This window comes from Cetorhinus maximus, chromosome 16, assembly GCF_964194155.1.
Source record: "Cetorhinus maximus chromosome 16, sCetMax3.hap1.1, whole genome shotgun sequence".
Taxonomy (NCBI): domain Eukaryota; kingdom Metazoa; phylum Chordata; class Chondrichthyes; order Lamniformes; family Cetorhinidae; genus Cetorhinus; species Cetorhinus maximus.
In genome coordinates this window covers 87,371,208-87,395,723 of record NC_135894.1, presented here as the reverse complement: position 1 = coordinate 87,395,723, position 24,516 = coordinate 87,371,208, and the positions used below count along the sequence as shown (strand labels likewise).

Sequence of the window (24,516 nt, the reverse complement as noted above, 5' to 3'; positions counted from 1 at the left end):
CTGCCCACTCAGATCATTCTTCACTCATTGCTATGGCCCTGTGCTCACAAGCCTGCCTCTTAGTCAGAAGATCATGGCTTCAAGTGTCACTTCAGCGACTTGAGTGCAAAATCGAGGCTGACACCCTACTGTAACACCAATGCTACACAGTCACAATCTTTCAGCTGAGACATTACACCATGGCCCTGTATGCCCTTTCAGGGGTGGATGTAAAATATGCCCTGGCATTATTTTGAAGAACAATGGGAGTGACCTGGCTAACGTTTATCTTTTGACCATTATCTGAAACAAATGGTATGCCTCTTTGACCAAGTCTTTGATCATCTAGCCTAATATCTTCTTATGTACCTCAAGTAGTTGTTGTTGGTAGTTTATTGCATTATTGTTTGTGGGACCTTGCTGTGTGTGAATTGTGACATTACAACAGTGACTACACTTCAACAGAACTGGAGTGGCCCGAGCTTGTGAAATGCATTATATAAATGTACATGTGTTTGAATAAGAGGGTATAAATCAAGGTGCACTTGTATATAAATATGTACACTCAGAGCTCTCCTAATGGGTTCTAATGCTAAAAGAATTTCTAAAGTCAGGAAGGAAGAAAGAACTTGCATTTATATAGTGCCTTTCATGACCTCAGGACATCCCAAAGCACTTTACAGCCAATGAAGTACTTTTTTTTAAGTGTAGTCACTTGTAATGTGGGAATCAATTTATGCACAGCAAGCTCCCACAAAGATTCATTTGATAATGGCCAGATAATCTGATTCTTTTTTTTTAATTGTTGATTGAGGGATAAGTATTGGCCAGGACATCAGGGGAACTCCCCTGCTCTTCTTCAAAATAATGCCATGGAGTCTTCTACATTTAAAAATAAATATATTATTTCACGGGATGTGGACTTCAGTGGCTAGGCTGGCATTTATTACACATCCCTAAATTGCCCTTGAGAAGGTGGTGATGAGCCTCCTTTTTGAACCACTGCAGTCCACATGGTGTAGGTACACCCACAGTGCTGTTAGTGAGGGAGTTTCAGGATTTTGACCCAGCGACAGTGAAGGAATGCTGATATAGTTCCAAGTCAGGATGATGTGTGGCTTGGAGGGGGACTTGCAGGTGGTGCTGTCCCCATGCATCTGCTGTCCTTATAAGTAGTAGCAAGCGTGGGTTTGGAATGTGCTGTCTAAGGAGATTTGCTGAGTTCCTGCAGTGCATCTTGTAGATGGTGCACGCTGCTGCCATTGGTGGTGGAGGGAGTGAATGTTTGGGGATAGGCAATCAAGTGGGCTGCTTTGTCCAAGCTTCTTGAGTGTTGTTGGAACTGCACTCATCCAGGCAAGTGGAGAATATTTCATCATACTCTTGACTTGTGCCTTTTAGGTGATGGACAGGTTTTAGGGAGTCAGGAAGCGAGTTACTTGCTGCAGAATTCTCACCCAACAAGACAGACGGAGCCTCAGTTTAACATCTCATCTAAAAGCTGTGGCCACCAACAGTGCAGCACTCCCACTGCACTGCATCGCAATGTTAGCCTAGGTTTTTGCCCTGGGAGTGGGTCTTGAACCCACAATGTTCCGACACAGGTAAAGGTGATAACAACTGAGCTGTGGATGAAACCTCTAAAAACAGGTTTCAAAGGTCAAACACTTCAATGAGTCAGCTGACCCACTGAGGGCTTCTTAAATTGGAGTTTAAAGTTTTAAAAATTGGCTTTGCAGTCCACTCACTGCACACAGAGTGCAAGGCCATTTGGTTCTACGCCCAGTGCAAAATGTAAAACCCAGAAAAGCTAGATTGCTGTTAATGAAAACTGCTCTGCGCCAATGTAATACCTTGACCAGTAGAGTGGAGAAGAGCGTGTGTATTTATTAAAGGATGCTAGAAATTTGGGTTAATTCATCATCCCTGCTAAAAACCTATTCCACATTCAAAGCCCCCGTCATCTGCTTTAATTTATTAATTGGTAGAGTAGAGCTCCTCCCTCTCCCTTACAGTCTCACTCGACACTTTGAGGTTGTAGGTGAATTTTTGGTGTGTAGATCCATGCACCTGATGCAAAAGTAGATGTTTCTTTCATTTGGCCAGGCCTCGCACAATCAACAAAGTTGTGTGTTTATCATTTATTTATATCTATGCATTATAAAATATCTGGTGTAGGGTGCAGTGTTCTTGTTTTCCCATTGTAATATTTCTTACTGATGCTTCAGTGTCTGAATGCATGCTATGTTCTTATTACTTTTCACATGTTCTTCTGAAAGTTCCGTTCTTAGCATCCAATAATCACTCAGTAAAGTCAAAAAAATAAAAAGCGCAAAAATAAAAATCTGAAGTAAAGACAATTTGTGCTGGCAGCAGGTTAGTCAGGGTCTGATGGGGAAGGATAGGATACTGCCTCATGTATGAACCTACCGCAGGTCTGGAACAGTTGGTCTGGAAAGCCAAAACAAAAACAGAATTACCTGGAAAAACTCAGCAGGTCTGGCAGCATCAGTGGAGTAGAAAAGAGCTGAGCTCCTAGCGTAGCCCAGATGGGACAAATCAGAACATGCTCAAGTGAGCACAGCTCTTGCATTCCTGGGCAAGTCCTGACTTTTCCCACTTCAGGGATTTCTCCTCTTGGGCTGTGCTCACACCTGAAGTGTTACGTTTTTGATCGCTCCGCCGATGTGGATTCACCTGCTCTTTATTTCCAGGTAGCTTCTGTATTTGGCTCCAATGATCACTTCCCTTGTGCCCTCTCATGTGGCAGAAAAAAATTACACGGTAAGCTCTTTACAAAAGTTTTCAGCCTCAGCGTGCCTCACTGGTAGCACAGCCCTTGACTCTGAATCAGAAGCTTGTGGTTTCAAACTCCATTCCAGGATTTGAGCATGTAATCTGAGCCGACACTTCAGTGCAGTATTCAGAGAGTGCTGCACTTTTGGAGTTGGTTTTTCAATGAGATATTAAACCAAGGCGCCAACTGCTTGTTCACGTAGACGTATAAGGTCCCGTGGCAGTATTTGAAGGTGGGGGGAGTTCTTATGGTATCATGGGCAATAGTCATTCTTCAATCAACATCATTTGATATAGAGGCCTTGGATAAGGCTCAAGGCTGACCCCTAGTTCAAAGTTTTTAGTTATCAGGGAGAACTAGACAAGCATGGGCTTTTTGGTGATTTGATGGAAGTGTTTAAAATAACTAAGGGATTAATTAGGCAATGTGCTGAGAGACATTATGAACAATATAGTTTAGGGAAAATGCAGGGCCATACATCTAAGCTTTATAAGCATACAATTAAATCAGATGTCAGGTGGGTTCTCTTTGCACAGGGGTTTATTGACACTTGAAATAAGCTTGCACAGTGAGAGCAGGTTCACTTCAACAGTTGAAAAAAGGAGTTGGACCAGTTCCGCACCCATTTCTCTGGCCAGGGGTCCTCCACTCGCACAGCAAACCTTTTCCCCTGTGTCCAGTATTCTTCCTCCACCTGGACCCCCCTTTGGACTCTTGCCCTCTCTAGGCCTTTCTACTGAGAGCTGCTGGCATGATATTGGCAAACTGAACTTCCCTGCTCCCCTTCCTTACTCTAACCTGTCTCCCTCTGAACATGTTGCAACCCATTCTCTAAGGACCACCGCTAACGTTGTCATCAAAGCTGCTGACAAGGGTGTTTCTGTTGTTGTCTGGTGAACCAACCTCTACTTTGCAGAGGCTGAATGCCAACTGGACCAATACCCGAACAGCAAACATCAAACAATCATCTCCAAGACTGTCACTGACCTTAATCTCTTCCGGAGTTCTTCCCGCCAGTCTCCAACCCCCTGGTCCCCAGCACCAGACAGCCTCCTCCCCAGATTCCACAAACAAGAACCATCACTTCAGCCAGTTCCACTGAACTGGTTTCTTCCTTTCTCAACTCTTATTTTTCTCCCTTTGACCAGTTTCTTTCCACCTACACCTGCGACTCTTCCAATGCCCTCTGCCACTTTAACAGTTTCCAGTTTCCTGGCCAGAATCATCCCCTCTTCACCATGGGCGTCCGATCTCTCCACAACCCCACCCCCCACCAGGGTAGCCTGAAGACTCTCCATTTCTTCCTTGAACAGAAGCCCAACCAGTCTTCACTCATCACCACCCTATTCTGTTTGGCTGGGCTTGTTCTCATATTTAACAACTTCCCCTTTAACAGAATTCACTTCCTCCGAATAAAAGACCTTGCCAAGGATCCTAGCTATTTCTCCTTTTTTGTGAGATACATGGAACATTCCTTATTCCAGTCCTACTCATGCCTTCTCCCTTACCTCTTTTCTCAGTACGGTACTGACTGTATCTGTGCCACTTCCTCCTCTCACCCTGAACTGGAAAATTGCATCAACTTTGCTTCCAATTTCCATCCTTCTCTTGTCTTCATATGGCCTCTCTCTGACCCTTCCCTTTCTCAACTTCTCTATCCCATTTCTGGGGAGAGACTATCAACAAATATTCACCATAAGCCCAATGAGTCCCACAGCTACCTCAACTATGCTTCCTCACACCCCCGCTTCCTATAAGGATACCAATCTATTCTGATGATGCAACTTTTCATACCAGCACTTCCAATATATCTTCCTTTTTCCTCAACTCATTTCCCCCGACCTCCACCGTGGTTGACGAGATCCTCAAGCGTGCCCATCCCATTTCCTGCAGTTTTGCTCTCACTCCTTCCCCTCCCTCCCAGAATCATGATTAGACTCCCTTGCCCTCACCTTCTATCCCACCAGTCTCCATATTCAACAGATCATCCTCTACCATTCCTGCCATTTCCAGTCTGATGCCACCAGCGAACACATCTTCCTCTCTCCCCTGTCAGCATTACGAAGGGACCGTTCCCTTCGCAACACTAGCTTTGCTTTTCTCCCTTCTGAATCCACGCTTAGGTTCCCATCCCTCTGCCAGTGTGGGTTAAACCGTCCCCAAAAGCACTATCAAACCTGCCCACAACGATATCGAACCCAGTCCTGTTAAGGTGCAACTTGTCTGGCTTGTACAGGTCCCACATCCTCGGGAACTAGTCCCAATGCCCCAGGAAGCAAAAGCTATCCCTCATGCACCATCGCTCCAGGCAAACATTCAGCAGCACTTCCCTCTTACTTTTGTGCTCCCTGGTACAGACTTCAACTTTTTATCCCAGACAGGGTGACCAACTCTTATGAAATAAAATAAGGGACACTTCGACCATGGGACCAGAGGAGGGCTGGTGCTGGTGACCATAAGAGTGGGGGATGGGGGGGAGGTGGTGATCACATGTACGGTGGGTGACCATAAGACCGGGGAATCATAAGAGTAGGGGAGAGTTGAGCATGATTCCCCTGGTAGTCGTTAAAGCAAACAGTCAAAATAAGGGACCATCTCTTAAATTATGGACAGTTGTTGACCCCTGGGTTCTGTTGACCCTCCAGCCCTCGCTTCAGTTGCCTGTTGACCGTTGCTCCTTTCTATTTTGCCCAGGCTCTATTCAATTCTGTCCTTCATGACTGACAGCAACTCAAGAGTGAAAAGTCTCAATCAGCAAAATGAACACGCTGTAATGGATCGGGTATAGAATGTCCTCATAATGGGTGCAGGCGGAGGAGGGGGGTTCCAGGGAGAATTTGAAGAGGTGGAGGTTTTAAAACAAAAACCGTGCAGCACCTTTAGGGCCCAGCAGGGTTTAGACAAATCTTGCAATGATTCTTCTCATTCAGCAGCAGGTCAGCTTTCTAATAAAAATGGCAGGAGTTTCATGTTTCTGAGTTGCAACTGGGATTGTCTTTAAATATCATTGTATATGTGTAAAATTTTTATACCTATACACACTTGAATTGTGAAGAACAACTCGGATATATATATATATATATATGTGTGTGTATATATATATATATATATATATATAAAACAAATGATATAACTTCTGTTTGTAAAGACCTTGAGCTGTACAAAACTATATTGAAGAATTGATGCCACAATTCAATCATGGATTTTTTTTTTTATTCATTCACTAAGTGTGGGTGTCACTGGCAAGGCCAGCATTTAATTCCCATCCCTAATTGCTCTTAACTGATTGGTTGCTAGGCCATTTCAGGGGGCACTAATACAAAAGCTGGAAATGTGAAATTAAAACAGAAAATGCTGGAAATACTTAGTAGATCTGGCAGCATATGTGGAGAGAGAAACAAAGTTAGTGTTTTAGACCTATGACCTGCTGCTTGTTTGCAGCATTCCCTGTTTTCATTTCCAGAGGGCAGTTAAGAATCAACCGTGTAGCTGCAGCCTGGAGTCACATGTAGACCAGGCTGAATAAGGACTGCCGATTTCCTTTTTTCAAGGTCAAGAGTGAACCAAATGGGTTTTCTTTTACAACAACTGGTAGTTTCCTGGTTCCCAATGCAATACAGCGCAGCCTGATACAGCACAGTGTCTCAAACCCAGCTGCCCAAAAACCAGTGTTGTCTGAAAACTGGGTATTTTCTTAGAATGTGCCATGCATCAATTTTAATTGAGTAATATAAAAAAATAATTTACCTGGACAATTGAGCTAGGCGCTGCATTAACGCAATGTGGTGCCTGACTTGCGCGGCAGTCTATTCCCACGCTTCGAGCGACCCTTCACCCCACCTGACCTGGCTTAACCTGAACCACCCATGGTCCGAACCACCCAACTCGAAATCTGGCAAAATCCAAAATCTGGCACGATCTCGGTCCTGCGGTCGTCTGTTTTGAAACACTGTACCAGTGCTCTTTTTTTTAAATTCCAGATTTTATTTTGAATTTAAATTTCACGGATGCCGTAGTGGGATTTAAACTCACATCTCGCGATCATTACTGCAGGCCTCTAGATTACTTGCCCAGTAACATACCCACTGTGCGACCATTCCCTATAGAGCAATAACAATGGTGGGAGAAACTTGAGGCCACAATCTATGACTGGAGTTAAGCTGTGTGTAAAACAGAGGTAAATTGCTGTCAGACAGACTCCTGGAAAGGGGTCTGATACCTCAGGGCTTTACTGCCCTCAGTATTCTGAGTTAAGTTGCGATTCTCTGTTGAAAAATACATTTTCCATTGATGCACAAGTGGCTGTACAAGTGCAGCCTAGCGGCATTGCACATTTATTAAGGTTTGTTTTCTTAAGCGTGATTTTTCCTATATCACCATTAATACACTAAATCTCAAGTTGGCCATCCATCCAGCATTTGTGTGTTAAGTGATTACCAGCTTAACATGCCCCAAACACAGCCATGCACACTATGGCAACATAACCACATGCTCTGTAGCCCTGGAAACACAGCATGCAAGTGACCTGTTTTTTTATATATTGCTGAACACACCTCTAAAGCTTTGTTTTGAGGCAACATTTTGGAAAATCAATCATTTGTTTGTATTAGATTTACATTTCTATGAATATTATCTTCTGATCATGTTGCACTAACTTTCCCTACACATCTTTTCGCTACAAGGCTGTCTGTCCTGCTGCTATCGATTTCAATTTACAGGTTGAATTAATGACAGTAAAAGAAAGGAAAGACATTATGTAACACATTGCACAACTTCGGAACATCCCTTTGAGCCAATGAAGTACTTTGAAGCTTGGCCACTGTTTTAATGTAGGAAAAGTTTAATATGAACTCAAATTTCCACACATACACCTGAAACATTACTTAGCAAAGTGCAATTCATACACTATCCCCCATTATACATGGCACTTAATGTAATGTGGACACAAACCTCAAGTTAATGGCACCAATATTTATACCAATCTGATACAACTCATGCAGAAGTTTACCTGAAGTAGCTTTATGTAAGTTCATTGTGAATAATTAGGACCAGTCCCCATTAATGTGCAACCAAATGACATTTATTTTTGCCAATGGTGCAATCAGTGGTACTGATGAAAACTATAGTAATAAAACTAGTTTTCTGTTTAAGTCTGACCCAGTAGAGCCAAACCATAACTCCCTCACATTAATGTCTCAAGGTGCTTCATTCAGCAAATTACTAGGTAAATAATGACAGGCTCAGTTCAATAGTAACTCTATCACTTCTAAATCAAAAGGTTGAAGGTTCCAGTCCTGCTGTAGAGATTTAAGAACAGGAATAGGCCATTCAGCCCCTCAAGTCTGTTCCATCATTCAGTTAGATCATTGGCTGACCTGTACCTCAACCTGCCTTAGGCACTAACTTACTGATCAAAATTTATAGATAGTGGCTTTGCTCCATATCCTCTAGTGTCAGATTAGGCACAGGAATACAAGTTATGTTTAAGTTACCTTGAGCCTTGGTCTTTTGACTCCCCCAGCCCTCTGACTCCCCCCAACCCCGACCCTGAGATTCCCCTCCGACCCCCTTGAGCCTCTGACTCCCCCCACCCTCAGAATCCTCTCCCTGATCCTCCAACTCCCCCCCCCTGACCTTCTGACCACCCCTAACCCTCCAACTCCCCCTGACCCTCTGACCTCCCTTGGCCCCCGACTCCCCCCTGACCCGATGTGACCTGACCTCACCACCCTACCCACCCTACCCACCTTGCCACATGCTACCTGCCAGCTATCATATCTACCACCCTACTTACCCTACCACCCTACCACCCTACCCACATTGCCACCCTACCCACTCTACCACCCACCATCTTACCCACCTTGCCACCTACCACCCTGCCACCTTACCCGCTTACCTCACACACTCATTCACTAACACACTGAGAAGCTATTTAAATGTCCCAAACCTTTTCAGTTTGTTATTGAATGAAGGCTTTCCAGGACGCTCAGCTAGTGCAGTAAAAAAGTGTTGTGAGTTGGCTTCCCCCGATCCTGCACTACGAGGAAGGACTCCAAGAATAGGCATTCTCCCGATTTCTGAAGAGGCCCGGTTTGGAAGTCCAGGCCAGAAATGCGGAGCTTCGGTCTGTGTGAAAAAAAAAGGAGCGGAATGGCAACCCGACAGTGATTGCAATTCCTTGGAAGATTTGGCCCATCAGTTCCTGAGGTGTGGTTGTCAGAATTGAATGCGAATGGGTCTAGCCAAGGCCCAAGGTATACAGCTGAAGTATAATTTTTTCCCCTTTGTTCTCCAGCTGTTTTGAGCAGCTAACCTGAAAGGACACTTTCATGCTGTACTTTGGGAGGTCCATCTTTTAGATGAAAGCAAGGTCCCATTTGCCCTCTTGGATGAATGTAAAGATCCCCATGGCATTGTTTGAAGAAGAGTAGGGAAGCTCTCCTAATGTCCTGGCCAACATTTATGCCTTAACCAACCCTACAAAACAGTTTAATTGGCCATGATCTCAGATGCACATATGTAAATTATCTGCCAGGTTTTCCTACTTTACGGCAGTTAATCATTGGCCACAAAGTATTTTGGAATGTTCAAAGGTTGTGCTATAACACAGGCAAGTTCTTTTTTCCTAAATGCAGCAGTCATTCTGCGCACAATATCCTACAAACCACAGTGAGACAAGTGAGCAGCTAAATTTGTTCTCGTGGTGTTGGCTGAGAGAGTATTGGACAGTTCATTGTGAAAACTCTAGCCTCTTCTCGGAACAGGGTCACAGGACCTTTACACAAAATGCTGGACCAGCTCAGCAGGTCTGACAGCATCCGGTGGAGAGAGAAACAGAGTTAACATTTCGAGTCTGTATGGCTGTTCTTCAGAGCTAAAGAGAAGTAGAAATGTGATGGAATTTATACTGTTTAAGGGGAGGTGGAGCAGGTGAAGCTGAATGGAAGGTCAGCGATAGGTGGGGGCAAAGGAGAGATATCATAGACACAAAACAAAGGGAGTGTTAATGTTAGTGGTGAGGGCTAAAGAAGGTGCTGATAGTGGTGTAAGGGTAAGAAAGCAGAATGTGTGAATAGCAGAACAAGGGTCAGCATTCTGTGAAAGAACAACATGGAACCTATGGCCCTTTTGGGGGTCGGCTGGGGGGAGGGGTGGTGGCTGGGGAGAAAGGATAGAAAAATGGATAAAAAGGAGATAAAACAATGAATAAAAATAAGTAGATAAAAAATAAAAATAGAATTTTAAAAAGGGCTGAAAAAAGGGGTGAAGATAGAGGGGGGAGCTTATGGTCTGGTTCATGGCCTACCCCTCCTTAAACAGTATAAATTCCATCACATTTCTACTTCTCTTTAGCTCTGAAGAAGAGTCATACGGACTCGAAACGTTAACTCTGCTTCTCTCTCCACAGATGCTGCCAGGCCTGCTGAGTTTTTCCAGCATTTTCTGTTTTTATTTCAGATTTCCAGCATCTGCAGTACATTGATTTTGTCACAGGATCTTTAGATGATTTTACATGGAGGAGAGCGGTAGCTGTGTGGGTGTACTGATCTCTCAAGCATGGTTAGGAAGCTTGTATTGGTGTAAGTGTGGGGACCCAGTCCAGGGAGTCCATTACTTTAAAAAAAGACGTTGCATTTATATAGCACCTTTCAGTCTCCGGTCTCCCCAAAGTGTTTTACAGCCAATGAAGAACTTTTGAAATGTAGTCACTGTTGTAATGTCGGAAATGCAGGAGCCAATTTGTGCACAGGAAGCTCCCACAGACATTAATGACCAGATAATGACAAGCTGTTTTTGTGATGTTTATTGTGATAATTATTGACCAGAACACTGGGGATAACTCCCCTACTCTCCTTTGGAAGTCTGTCATGGAATCTTTTAAGTCCAACTGAGAGAACAGATGGGGCTTCTGTCCTAACTAAAGAGGCATCAAAGCATAAGTGCCTTTTATCATCCATCTGGACAGGAGTTCAGCTTAGTGTGTCATCTGAAGGACGGCACCTCTGACAATGCAGCAGTCCTTCAACATTGCACTGGAATGTGTCGACTGGCTGTGAAATGCTAAACAATTGATTATGCTGGTGATTGTGTAAGGATGTAGAGATGGGCTGCACCTTAATCTGCATTTTTTGAAATCCTGACATTCCTGAGCAAACTCGTTGTGTGTTTTTTCCAGGTCACATCAGGTAACCATATAATGCGTTGGAGTCACAGATCTAAACATATCAGTAGGCCCTGGGATAGGACTTGAACATGCAGCCTTTTAACTCAGACATGAAAGTGCTACTAACTAAGACAAGCTGACCAGCCCAAGAAACAGTTATGCCAAATTCCAATCTATTCCTTCATTGTTACTGGGTCAAAATGCGGAAAATTCCTATGTGAAAGCATGGGGCAAGTAACTTCACCACTTAGCTAATCAATTGTTAAATGTTGCCACGTAGGGCAGTTCTCTTCGAGGTGGAATTTTGCCTGGCCCTCAAGATCTGCTCCAACCCTGAATGTTTTAAGCAGGAAACGAGTGGCCAAAAAGAGTGGGGGGAAATCTCTGGAGCGTTGTCGGACCACTGGTAGACTTGTCACAAGAGGAGAGGATAGGGTCTGAGCAAAACATTTTCACGAATAAGAGGGAATAGATAGGCAAACAATTCATTGAGAAGATCCTGGTCAACTGATTTTTGCCTTTTCACTAAATAGACTTCATGAGTTCCTGAACAATGAGCCATTGAGGTTTCGGGCTGAAAGCTCAGTGCAATATCTCAAAGTCTTTCTTGGGCTCCCAGCAACCAACAGGATGAAATCTTTGAGAAAGTGAGTGGAATCGTCCCAGATTTGCACTATGTGCAGTCGCGGGCGTGAAAAAAGTTGTTTTACCTGCCGGCCGCAACGGCAAGTTTTCACACGGCGATGTCCCTTTTCCGGCACCTCCCTCCTCATTAATAATGTATTCATGGGAAACACTCTGGATCGCTGGTGGGGGAGCCTCAGATTTCCCGCTCTGCCGTCACCTCAGGCCTTCAGTGATCCAGATGCCATATTTAAAGGGAGCCCCTGCACAGAGCCAGCACTCTCTAAGGGATTGGAAGCTGTTGGAAAGTCATGGCTGCCAAAGGGAGGAAATATGCTGCCCCCAAATTTAGCGATGCCTCCCTTGGGTACCTACTGGATGCAGTGAAGGCCTGCCGGGATGTCCTTTACCTCCACTCTGGGTAAAGGCCAACAAGCAAGGTCACCAATCCAGCATGCGAGGCGGTGGCAGCGGTGGTCAGTGCCAACGCCCTGCAAAAGAGGACAGCCACCCAGTGCCAAAAGAGGATGAATGATATCCTCTGTTCCACCAGGGTAAGTCACTCTTCTCATCACTCTCAATTCACACACTCACAAACCCATCACACATCCACAGGGATCTCACTCACTGCCAGTTCAAGGGACATCACCATTCGCTCTCTCACACTCACCTTCATCTGCCCTGCGGATCATGTCCTCATCCCATCCATGGCACCACTCACCACCCACACATGCCAGGTATCCTTCTCATCTGGCCTGGCAGGCATCCTGCTTACAATCTCTCCATCTGTCTTCATGCAGGACAAGCTGGCACACAAGAGGGAGAGCTCGCAGACTGGTGAAGGAATGCCTGACTTCAGGGTCCTCACAGACTTTGAAAACAGTGCCATCCAGCTGGCCAGCGACAATCTGGTCCATCCCTGTGCTGATGGTGTGGTTGGCGGTGCTCAACCAAGTGAGGATCTTGCAATGCAACATCCAGTAGACAACCATGCCGTGAGTGATATGTCCTGTTCCCCGCAGTCCCCTGTCATGCACTATTTATCTCTCTTTGCTTTCGCAGGTGCACCTGGGAAGCAGCTGAAGGGGCCACAAGCCAGGTCCTTGACTAAAGCCGTGAAGACGCCTCAGAAGAAGTATCTGATGACACCCTAGTTGAAGATCCATCACAGCGCTCACCCACACCCTCCACCAGCACAGAGACACACACCTCGGTGGGACCTAGTACTAGAGTAGCCTCGGGGTCACAATCTGGTGGGCACATCACACTGTCTGATCCACAGCAGACAGCAGCAGGGACTTCCCCAGTTTCCATCACTCGGAGGACTGCTGGGGGCCAGAAATCTTCTGAGTCCGAGTCAGATGAGCAGCCTCTGGACTGTCACGCCTCAGTTGCTGGAGCTGCAAAGGCAAGCTCGGGAACATCAGGAAGAGATGTCCGCCTCACTCCTCAGATTGCAAGATGGAGGAGTCTATCCGTCTTCAGTCTGAGGTGATAGCACTGGCATGACAATGCACTGAGGTCAACACTGACATTATGGCAGCTGCCATAGAAACCTTGGTCCAGCACATCGATCCTGCACTGCTGTGCGGGTTGAACTCCATGCTAACACCATAGTTGGCCTCCAACAGTGTCAACGTGAGAGGGGTGCGAGGCAGCTCGTTCTCACTCCAGCTTCCCCTTCTCCTCAAGGAGTCAGCCAGGGGCCCTCAGGCACCCATAGGGGAGGAGGATCAGCAGGTGCACGATCCAGGGCCATCCACCCAGGTGACTCTGGGAGTGACCGGCCCATCTGAAACCCCTCTTCCTGTGACTTCAGCAGCTCCAGCTCCACAGGCTGGGGAGAATGCCACTGCCACACAGCAGGACCCTGAAAGCAGGCCGGGGCCTCCAGGTCTCAGCCTTCCAGAAGACGCCTGTCAAGGCCATCACAGAGCAGAGCGTAGCAGTCAGTAGACTGCATCCACCTCTGGTGTGGATGTCAGCGGAGCACCAAGCTGTAATGGCAGGGTCAGGAAGGTTAGGAAAGTGTAGTTGCACAGCTTGGGCATGGGTGGTAATCATGTGTACATAATGTTCACGATAGGAAGTAAACTCCCAAGAATGTCTCCTTGCTTATGGCTCCTTGTTATGATGAGCAGTGTCTGTGTCACTCAGATGTGAAACCTTGGTTCCTGCGCAAGGTAACAGCTGGTTTCTCAGTCCAGGGCCTCTTCCCTGTGCAGTGTGTAACCTTCAGAGCAAAGTGATGGTCCGGCCTCAGACTCACTGGACACATCAGTGATGCTTGTACCCCAGTGTTGTTTGTCATTGCTGCCAGAATGTTGTAAGCAGGTGTCTGAGTTCTGTCATTCTCTCCGTGTGCTCTCAGCACCTTTGAAGTGGGGCTGGTCCCCATCTCTTCAGCATCTGTGACCAGCGATGCTGTGCTCCTGAAGGGGTCAGGTGCTGAAGTCTGACAATTCGCATTTAAAGTTTCATGGCTACATCTCCATGATATGACCCTGATCTCAGAGCGCAAGCGAGCTGCCCTCAGCCAGACAGGAGTCAGACATTCACAGAGGCAATGTGAAGATCTATGGAGTGTCCTCACTGCATGTTGCCATCATCCTCCTGGAATCTAGCGACTATCAGGGCCTCTGCTGCATCTCCATGACAGGAGCCTGAGCGCTGAGGGTATGTGCGCTACCATCAGCCACACAGGAGTCAAACGTTCACGGATGCAAGGTGAGGATGTCAGGACTGTCCTCACTGCATCTCGTCATCATCCTCCACAAATCCTGCAGGCCTACCTCGTCTGATCAGTGTGTTGGCCTCATCGCTGGCATCCTCGCCCTCGAGGACCTCATCCCGTTCAACATCCTCCTCCTCATTGGAGGAGACATGCAGCTCTTCCATCTCCTCCTCAGCAAGGCCCTCCCCCTGTCGCAATGCCAGGTTGTGGAGCACACAGCAAGCGACGATGATGCGCGACACACTCTGGGGACCGTGTTGCAGTGGCTCCACCAGACCTGTCGAGGCACCAGAACTTCATTTTCAAAATGCCTTTCGTTTGCTCCACCAAAGTCCAGGTCGTGGCATAAGCCTCATTATACTGTTGCGCTGCTGCAGTCTGAGGCCGCTGCACGGGCATCATCAGCCACATCCCCTTGTTCCCGAGGAGTCAACCATGCAGCCTCTCTGGACCCTGGAGGATGTCAGGGATCTGAGCCTTTACCCCCAGCGACTTGCCTGTGCTCCCTGTGAAAGCACAGTGCCTCTTCCTTGATGTCCTACAGGCGATGCTCGCAAGCGCTGTGCGAGGTTGTGTGCACTCACCTCCGAGTTCCCCATGAAGTTCACGGGCAGTCATGAAGTACGCTGTTCTGAAGTCACGCCGATGTGGGGGGGATGATTCCGGTGAGCAGGGCTTATAATGAGATGCTAAAGTATTGAAATCAGGTTCCTGATGTGCAGCGGTGGGAAACATAGCCCGCCATTGATGGGTGGAGCGGACGGTTTCATGATGGTGTGAAACTGATTTTTAGCATTGTCGCTATATTGTCACCCACCCCGCATGCCATGATGCCCGACGCCAACAGGACCCGGAAAATTCCGGCCAGTGTCCTTGTCACAGTCGCCTCTGAATCCATGTAATTTCTGTTTAGACCAACAGAAAAACAGTTGCCAACCCGTCAATGAACTCATTATGAATAGTGAAATAGATCATGCAGATAAGCTAAAAGTAAGTGGTTCAGCACCTCAGGAGCAGTGACCACACTATGATATGGTTTAAGATCTAACTAGAATGGGGAAAAATCAGTCCAAAAACTAGTACCACAGATTGGATTATAACAGATTTTAGAAAAGATGAGGAGTGAATTAGCTGAGCTGAAGTAGGTGAAGAAATTAGCACACAGGAGACTGGAGGGGCCTGTTTGGATAATAATAACGATAAAAGTAAAGGAAAATATGAGAAAATAAAGGAAAAGGTTCTGAGCAGGTTAAGGAAAGCTAAGAAATCATAGGGAAATAGTTTTGAAAACCATCAGAAGGAACAGTCACTTCTTTTGTAAGACTATCAATAAAATGGTGAGTTTTAAAAGAGAGGGAGAGAGGGATGTCACTTGGTAGATGACAATCAAAAAATATGCAAGGTAAATAATAAGTACTTCATATTGGTCTTTACTAAAGAGAAAGATATCAAAGGAGAGTTAATCCTGAAGTGGTTGATCAAGCTGGGTGATACTATGTCAGATAGTGTTTTACTGAAACATATAAGATCCTGAGGTGACTTGACAAGATGGATGCCGAAAGGATGCTCCCCCTTTTTGAGAGACTAAAGCTAGGAGACACAGTTTAAAAATAAAGGGTTTCCCATTTAACACGGAGATGAGGGGAATTTTTTTCTCTCAGAGGGTCATGAATCTTTGGAATTCTAAACCCCAGAGAGCGGTGGAGGCAGGGTCAATGGACATTTTAAGGCAGTGGTAGATAAATTCTTGACTAACAAGGGAGTCAAAGGTTATTGGGGGTAGGCGGAATGTGGAGTTGAGGCCATAATCAGATGTCATGATCTGGCAGAGCAGGCCCAAGGGGGCCAATGGCCTACCCCTGCTCCTAATTCGTAGGTTCACATGTATTAAAGGAAAGTTTCAGATACGCTCAAGGAAGATAAGCTGGGCCGAATACAATATGTTCTAAGATCCTGAAAGAGATGAGGGAGGGAGATGATGAGAGCCTAAAAATTATATGTGACAATTCTATTTGAGCGTGGGCCTGTGTCAGAGGGCTGCAGAGTAACTAATGAGGTGCCGTTTTAAATAATAGAGACAGAGTAATATGGTACTTACAGGCCGATGGCTTAAACATTGTCGTATGGAATATTTGAGAGACTACTAATAAATGGAATAACCACAGACCTAGATAAGAAGTAAATAGAACAAGCCAGCATGGATTTTCAAAAAGACTTGCGAGGAACAAGCCTCATAAAATTTGTTGAGCAGGTAAATGAGGGAAGTGAAGAGAATGTGAAGTGCACAGACTGTTGGAACGCCTTTGTCAATGTGCGACATGGGAGATTACTAAAGAAGATTAATGGGTCAGAGCTAGTGGTAGGATAGCAAAATGGATTCAGAATTGGTTAGAAGGGAGAAAACATGAGGAAGTATAAATAGGAGTAGCACACAATATAGAATCCTATAATTGAAGTGCTTAAAAGAATGCAAGGATGTGACAGGAAAGGCATAAGCAGACTGCTTCCAGTTTCCAGTAGTTGAGAGGTCGAGAACAAGTGCTCACAGATATAAGATTAAATGTAGAAAATTTAGAACTGAGGGTACTTTACACAAAGGGGTGAATTTTACAGCTTCCCACCTGCACATTTGGAGGCAGGGGGTGTGTGACATAAAGCAGGTGGTTAACAAGCTACCTTCTCGTGCACCCCTGCCCTGTCCCCATATTACGGGGGTGGGTGGGTAGGGCATCAGGCAGCCTGCTCACCCTTAGGCTTATTGAGGTCGTTAAATGGCCAATTAACTGCCACTTAAAGACCTCAACCCCCCCCTCCCCCCAATGTATTTTTTGATCTGTGGGGGAAGTCAGGGGAATGGCAAACAGCCTGGCAGCTTTCCCTGCACAGGCTGCTGGCAGGCAGGAAGTGGGGTAGCTCTTTTGAGGGGGTGGGGTAGCTCTTTTGGGGGTGTCCCCTGTGCCCATTGGGGGCACCCGCAAAATCATACCCCTCTTTTATCCACAACCCCTCTAAAACCTGACCCCTGCCTCCCTCCTCCCCCTCGCTGGGGTCTGCCAAGCAGGTTCAACCAAAATCTCCAGGCCTAGCTGAGCTCCTGGATCCATGGCACTTAATCTTCAGGGACTCTACCTGTAGTCCCAGCCGTGGCCACTCCTCAATCCTGGCGCTGCTGGGATTACAGAGCTGCCGGCCAATCAGACGTGCCAGCAGCTCTCTAACATGGGGCTTCCTATCCTTGAGGGGTAGAAATCCCACTCTTAACTAATTAACGCTGCCCCCACTGTATTATCACTGCAGGATAGCGGATTTCTGGTCGGTGGGCTTTTCAGCCTCGGGGGAGGGGAGTAGCATTCCGTCCCCTCGTAAAATTCACTCCAAATAGTTGTGATGCCGTGGAAATCATTTCTACAGTCAGCGGTTGGGGCACTGTCAACATTCAAGATTAGCTTGAATAGGTGGGTGAAACAAAAAGGGTTTAAGGAATAAGGGAATCGAGTGGGCAAATGCATTTGGAACTGTGTGGAAGGTAAATGGTGACCCAGACTATATTGGGTAAAGTGGCATTTTTCCATGTATATTTCTATATGAGTTACTGTTCTGTACATCTATATGTATATAAACATTTCCCTAATAGCAACCTTTTTTGTTATCCTTGTGTCTTTTAGATCGTTGCCTTTCAAGATGGAGAACCCTGAGAACATTAGCATGATCTCCCAAGTTGCAAGACGACGTGTTGTGTCAAAAGATGGCCATAACAATGTGAAAATTGACCAAGTGGATGGCTGGGCCTTCCTTTACCTACAGGATCTTTGGACCACAGTTATTGACATGAAATGGCGATACAAGCTAACTCTCTTCACAGCAACATTTGTGATAACATGGTTCCTTTTTGGGATCCTCTGGTATGCCATAGCATTTGTACACGGAGATTTAGAGCTATTGCACCCCCCAGCTAACCACACACCCTGCGTGGTGAACATTGAAACCTTAACAGGAGCATTCCTGTTTTCCCTGGAGTCCCAGACAACCATTGGCTATGGCTTCCGCTGTATCACAGAGGAGTGCCCATTTGCCATTATCCTGTTAATCATTCAGTTGGTCATTACCACCTTGGCGGAGATCTTTGTCACTGGTACTTTTCTGGCAAAGATCGCAAGGCCAAAAAAGCGTTCTGAGACGATCAGGTTTAGCTACCATGCTGCCATCGCCATACACAATAACAAGCTTTGCCTCATGATTCGTGTGGCTAACATGAGGAAGAGTCTTCTACTTCAGTGCCAGCTTTCTGGGAAATTCCTGCACAACCACATCACTGAGGAAGGCGAGACCATCAAACTCAAGCAGGCAAATGTGAATTTTCAGGTGGACACTGGTTCTGAGAGCCCCTTCCTCACCTTCCCCTTGACTTTTTATCACATTATTGACGAGAAAAGTCCACTGAGCAGATATGCGTCGGCAAACCTGAGGGATAAAGACTTTGAGCTTGTTGTCATTTTAAATGCCACAGTGGAGTCCACGGGTGCTGCTTGCCAGATCAGAACCTCATATGTGCCAGAGGAGATACTTTGGGGCTATGAATTCGTGCCTCTTATGTCGCTGTCCCCTGGTGGGAAATATCTGGTTGACTTCAGTTTCTTTGACAAGCTTAGAAAGAGCTCAAACCCTTACTTTGCCTCTGAAGCACTGAGGTATGGGGACATTGATAAGCTAAAACTTGAAGAAAAATATCGAGAGGACGAACAGAACAAATTATTCAGTAGGATCCAAACTGTTCATAGCAATGTCTAGCATAACATTTGTACACAATATGATGTGAATAATGCCAGCATCCTTTGGAAGTTTTATAATCAATAAACATCTGCCTGGTACATAAAAGGCCTTCAGTGAAGCCATTAGCATATTCATCAAAAGAGCGCATTTAGTCAAAGCCAATACCAAGAAGTTCCCAATGATCTTATATAACAAGAGCAACGTTAATAATTATGTTAAGGAGAAAATGTATTCTTTTTATTTGATTGTTCACTTTGATAAAACTTAATGATGCAACCAATCCAGCAGTATCTTAAGATGATGCTCTGGTCCCTGCTGCTCAGAACCATTTCCCTTATTCCTGCTAAATTTCAAATAAGCCATTGTCTTCCATTTCCTTGCATCCTTACTTCGTTAATATCATGGCTCTTCACGTTGTCTCATACCCCAATGTATTCTTCCCTTGGACCTAAAAACAGTATAACCGCCTACGTCCCTCAATTTGACGTTCATTTTAGTCTACCAGCTTTTAAAATCCAGGACTGTCCATCCAGTCTATTACTCATTTCTTTAGTTACTAATCAGATCTGTAGCTTTCCACATCTGAATTCTTTATTAGCAACATACGGCTAATGGCTAATGTACTGGACCACACTGAGCTAGCCACAATGTCATAACTTACCTGATTCTTCCTTACTTATTCTGTTCAATCTTAATGGGGTGTCCTTTACTCTGATGTGTAGCCCATGTCCAATAATTCTCAATTGATAGAATATAAATGTGATTTATGTACTTGAATAGATTTTTTTTTAAATGTTTAATCTCATTGAAATAACTAGTTCTTTTGATGACATGTTGGTGGGACACATATTTGTTAAAGTCTTATTGATCTTGATAAACAACTGATGTGACTAATTAGGATATCCTATTAGCGGCATGCCACACTTTTTAAGTGGAAAACATTTTACAGTTCCTTTAATATGTCTGGTTAATGTTTATTTTTACATTTTCATGAAACTGAGAGATTTATTTAAATTACACTTCATGCTTCCACCTATTTATGTCAATGCCTAATAAACTGAATAATTAATTGTAAGTATATGGAGCGTTACTCACTGTGGACTACAATAGAAATGGAATCCCATTTGTATATCAAGTTCCAATTTAAATATAGTCTTATACAGCTTTCGAAAGGAATATGAGAAAATGTATTCTGTGCTTTGTTATCATTATCCTGAGAAGCAAAGCATTATTTTTGTTGTACTTGTATAAATTATTGTTTGTATGCTCAATGCTGGGTTATTACTTTGTAAAATAATTTGGTTGATCTGATTTATAAATAGCGTACCTTACTTTCTTAGAGGGGGGTTCTGATTCTGGGAAATAATGTGAAGCGGATAATATTGGCTGGGCTGCCCATTACACAATGCTCCTGGTTTCTTTGTTTTCCGTTTTTATTGACCACAATCAGGAGAGGTGTTTAATCTGGACAGGTCAAGCTGATATCATTTGTTTTATACTATGTTCTAAAGTCAAACTGACCCCCTTATTCTCCATAAGCTGTTCCGATGTATCTAAAAAATTCCATTTGTAATGCTGCAGCATGGGATATGTATTGACTGCATTATTATTGTTGGTATTTGTAAAATGTGCAGGCACCTTTTAGTGTCAGTTACATTGTTTGCACAGTAGAAGGTGGAAATGTTGAGGATCTGCTGCTAGAGTGGAGTGTTACTGTGTGCAAGTGTGACCGAGAGATGGAATTATGGCTGGGCAAATGCATTCTTGCCTAGTGAGCCGTGGCACCATTAATTTGATTTCTGTCCTGAGAAGCCAAAGGTCAAATGAGTTTATATTTTAAAATATAAAGTAAATTATTGAAGCAGGGATTATTCATAATAGTGCAAATGCATCAAGGGAAGGATTGCCCTGGCTCCTGTGTGTAGTGATATTGTAAAGGCAATCAGAAAGAATAGATATGTATAAAGAATTATGGCACAGAAGAAAGCCATTCAGCCCATTGTCTCCCTGTCAGAATGGATATATGTGACCAGGGCAAGTCTTCCAGCCTAAAAGGCAATTTTAATTCTATGTAAAGATGTAGTTAATAATCTTTCTACCATCTAGAAGGGCAAAGGCAGCAGATAGATAGGAACATCACCATGTGGAAGTTCCCCTCCAAGCCACCCACCATCCTGACTTGGAAATATATCACCGTTCCTTCACTGTCACTGGGTCAAAATCCTGGAACTCCCTCCCTAACAACACTGTGGGTGTACATGGACTGCAGTGGCTTAAGAAGGCAGCTCACCACCACCTTCTCAAGGACAATTAGGGACGGGCAATAAATGCTGAACTGGCCAGCAACATGCACATCCCATGAATGAATAGAAGAAAAAAATAACCTAAATATCCTCACTGGTAGTTAACCAGAAATGGGTGATATGTGTTCCCATGTGAGTGATACGTCGGGCACGTGGAGGAATAAGCTCGCTCCCCTTTTTTACAACCTCCTCAGTTGGTCACAACAAAGGTTTGTTAAAAGATCCTTTCCCCATGGATAGTATTTATTTTTTAAAAAGGAGCCAATTTAACCAGGCTTCCTTGCATGGAAGAAGGACTAAGTTACTAAAACCTGAGGAAAAATAATTAAGATGTGGCACGCACATACACACGCACACACACATAGAGGTCAGAAATGAGAAGTTAAGAGTCCAAGTAAAAGTTTTTAAAATATACAAATCAGTCTTTGGCTTGTCCATGAGGCGTAGATGATGGTACATTGTGGCCATTAAATTGGTTGATTTTTGGTAGAGTTGACTTTGGCAGATTCGCAGTCTGTTGGAGACACTTGTTGGCTGGTCCCAGAGGGAGAGTTGATCTGGTTCCCTCTGCTGGGTTAACTAAAGAGGTTGCCCTATTCCTTCCTGTTTGCTGCCTGTCTCTGCTAAAACACACTTGCCTCCAGCAAGAAAGAGAGAGAAAAAGGTCCTTCTTGTTTCTTTGTTCTTCTCCTTCTGTCATTCGCTTGCCCTCCAGATTTTTATCCATTCTCCCTGTGTATTCCCAGGAGGGGATATAGTCATGTCTTGCATTCATCTCATGTTTACACATCCTGAGATATAAATCAACAGGAGATGGGTGTTTATTGGATTTCTGATGAGATGTAGTAAACACTCTCCATCGTCCTCACAAACCCAGGAGATTCGTCCAGCCTTTTGCATTTTCCACTACTTGTCTTTCAAGTGTCTCTGTTTGAAGTGGGCCTTGACACCTATTCAGCTGTGAAATTCCATGTTCTCTCAGGACAGGTCTGTCAGTATAATCCACATAGGATAAAAGCAAAATACTGCGGATGCTGGAAATCTGAAACAAAAACAAAAATAGCTGGAAAAATTCAGCAGGTCTGACAGCATCTGCGGAGAGGAATACAGTTAATGTTTCGAGTCCATATGACTCGTTCTGATGGAAAGTCATGCAGACTCGAAACATTAACTGTATTCCTCTCTTGTTGCTGCTGAACACATTCAGATCTTCAACAAACTAAGGTTCACCCTGTCCATTTATTTGTTATTCTTGTTACTTACTGTGACATTTCTTAGTCAGAGTAATGTTCTCGGCAATGTATTTTCATTGCTGACTATGCACTGTGCTGTCTTTGATCAACTCATCAATTTGTTATTGATTGTAGACCTTAAACTCGCTCACAGATCTCTCCTCATGTTAGTTGGTCCCATTGAAAATGTTATTGACACATTTTCCAATCTTTTATGCCTCCATCCCCTAAAATGTTGCCATCTTTGTTGCATTATTAGCTCCGCTTGTTACCTCACATGTAAACATTTTGATTCAGATCTTCTGGTCTCCGGGTCGTTGGAGACCAGATGTACGTTGGGACCCTGCAGAAGTCCCATTGCACTGACCATCGGGGGAATCACCTGGAAAGTTTGAACTTCCGATGGGCAATTCGCTTGCTCCCTAGGACCCTCCCATGGAAGACTTTGGACAGTTCTGATTTACTTACCTAGATAGTTACCCAGGAAATGTTAGACAGAAAAATCCTATACTATCTCCTGGGTAACTACATAACTGACCGCCCAATCACTCACACTGACTTCCCCCGATTCCCTGATTACACCCTGACTACCCCCCCGACTATCCCCACTGGCCCCTTGACCAACACCCCTCCCAACCATGCTAACCCCTGACCATCCGACTACTCCCTGACCAGACCTGACTACCCCCACCACCCAATACACCCGGATCCAACCTGGCTACCCCCCTACCTGACTGTCACCATTGGCCCATCTACCCGTTCATCCATCTACCACCCTAACCACCTACCATCCTACCCAACTACCACGCTACCCACCTTCCACCTCACCCACCTGTGACCCTAACCGGGTACCACCCTACCCAGCTACCACTCTACCTACCTGCCACCCTACCCACCTGCCACCCTACCCACTCACCTCACCCACCCTCCATTCTTACCCACTTACCTCACCCACCTACCCACCCTACCACCCTGCCCATTCACTAGCATTCATCCATTTACCTGTTCACTAACATTCACACTGGACATTTAAACTTACCTTATGACAACTAGTGCTGTAAAAATGGGGCATGGCTTATCTCCCCCTCAATGTTCCAGCACTACGGTGAAGCTCTTCAATTGAAGGGACACCCGCATTTCTGAAGAAGCTGGTCTCAGAAGACGCAGCCAGAAATGCAGAGCAGAGTCAGGGTACAGAAAAGTAGAGGCAGAACGGCAATCCGACAATGATTGCCATTTTGTGGAAGATCCAGGCCTTTGTGTTTACACTTTGTGTTGACCCTTGCCTGTGCCAAAACCCACTTTATTGATATGAACCCAGTTTACAAAGCCATGTAGGTTTAAACCATCTGCACTTCAATGCACGGCAGATTGTCATGGCAATCTAATCTATTACTTGCCAAAATGCTTAAGAAAGAAAAACCTTGCATCCCAAAGTGTTTTACAGCCAACAAAGTACATCTGAAACGAAAACAAAAAATGCTGGAAAAAACTCAGCAGGTCTGACAGCATCAGTGGATGAGATAAGTACATCTGAAGTCTAGTCAAGGTTGTAATTGAGAATAGACAGAAACTAATTTGCACACAGCAAGGTCCCACAATCAACAATGAAATAAAGACCAGATCATCTGTTCCAGCGACATTGGTTGAGTCACAAATAGGACAGAGGGAAAACTTCTCTGCCTTTGTTCAAAATAGCATCAGAATCAGTTTAACCTTTCATTGGAAAGACTGCACCTCCAACAGTGCAGCACCCCTTCAATGCTGCATTGGAGTATCAGGCTAGATTACGTGCTCAAGCGGCTGTGAATTTAATGGCAGGACCTGATGTTAAAAAAGAAATCTGTTTTCTGGCCATATTCAGCCAGATTGCAGGGGATCTTGCATTGACAACAAGGTAAGTGATCAGGGAG

The 24,516-nt window shown here is 44.9% G+C and overlaps 1 protein-coding gene and 1 long non-coding RNA gene across 5 annotated transcripts in view; one reads left to right on the top strand and one right to left on the bottom strand.

The window, feature by feature from the left end:
* LOC144691800 (uncharacterized) overlaps positions 1-23,808 on the bottom strand; it is a 78,564-nt gene extending 54,756 nt beyond the window's left edge. Inside the window, exon 1 of the long non-coding RNA XR_013579222.1 lies at positions 23,643-23,808. This is a non-coding gene — a long non-coding RNA (uncharacterized LOC144691800). The remainder of the gene's footprint in view (positions 1-23,642) is intronic.
* The window catches only part of kcnj15 (potassium inwardly rectifying channel subfamily J member 15), a 42,089-nt gene that overhangs the window by 13,429 nt on the left and 4,144 nt on the right, over positions 1-24,516 (top strand). For 2 of the 4 annotated variants that reach the window (XM_078560294.1, XM_078560293.1), the window contains one exon: positions 17,964-20,143. The exons of 1 other annotated variant lie outside the window; for it this stretch is intronic. In XM_078560294.1, coding sequence (XP_078416420.1) covers positions 17,980-19,086 — 1,107 coding nt within the window. In that variant the 5' untranslated portion in view covers positions 17,964-17,979 and the 3' untranslated portion in view covers positions 19,087-20,143. Of the gene's footprint in view, positions 1-2,623; positions 2,764-17,963; positions 20,144-24,516 lie in introns of those variants that run through there. One more of the 4 variants, XM_078560292.1, reaches the window with a different exon arrangement.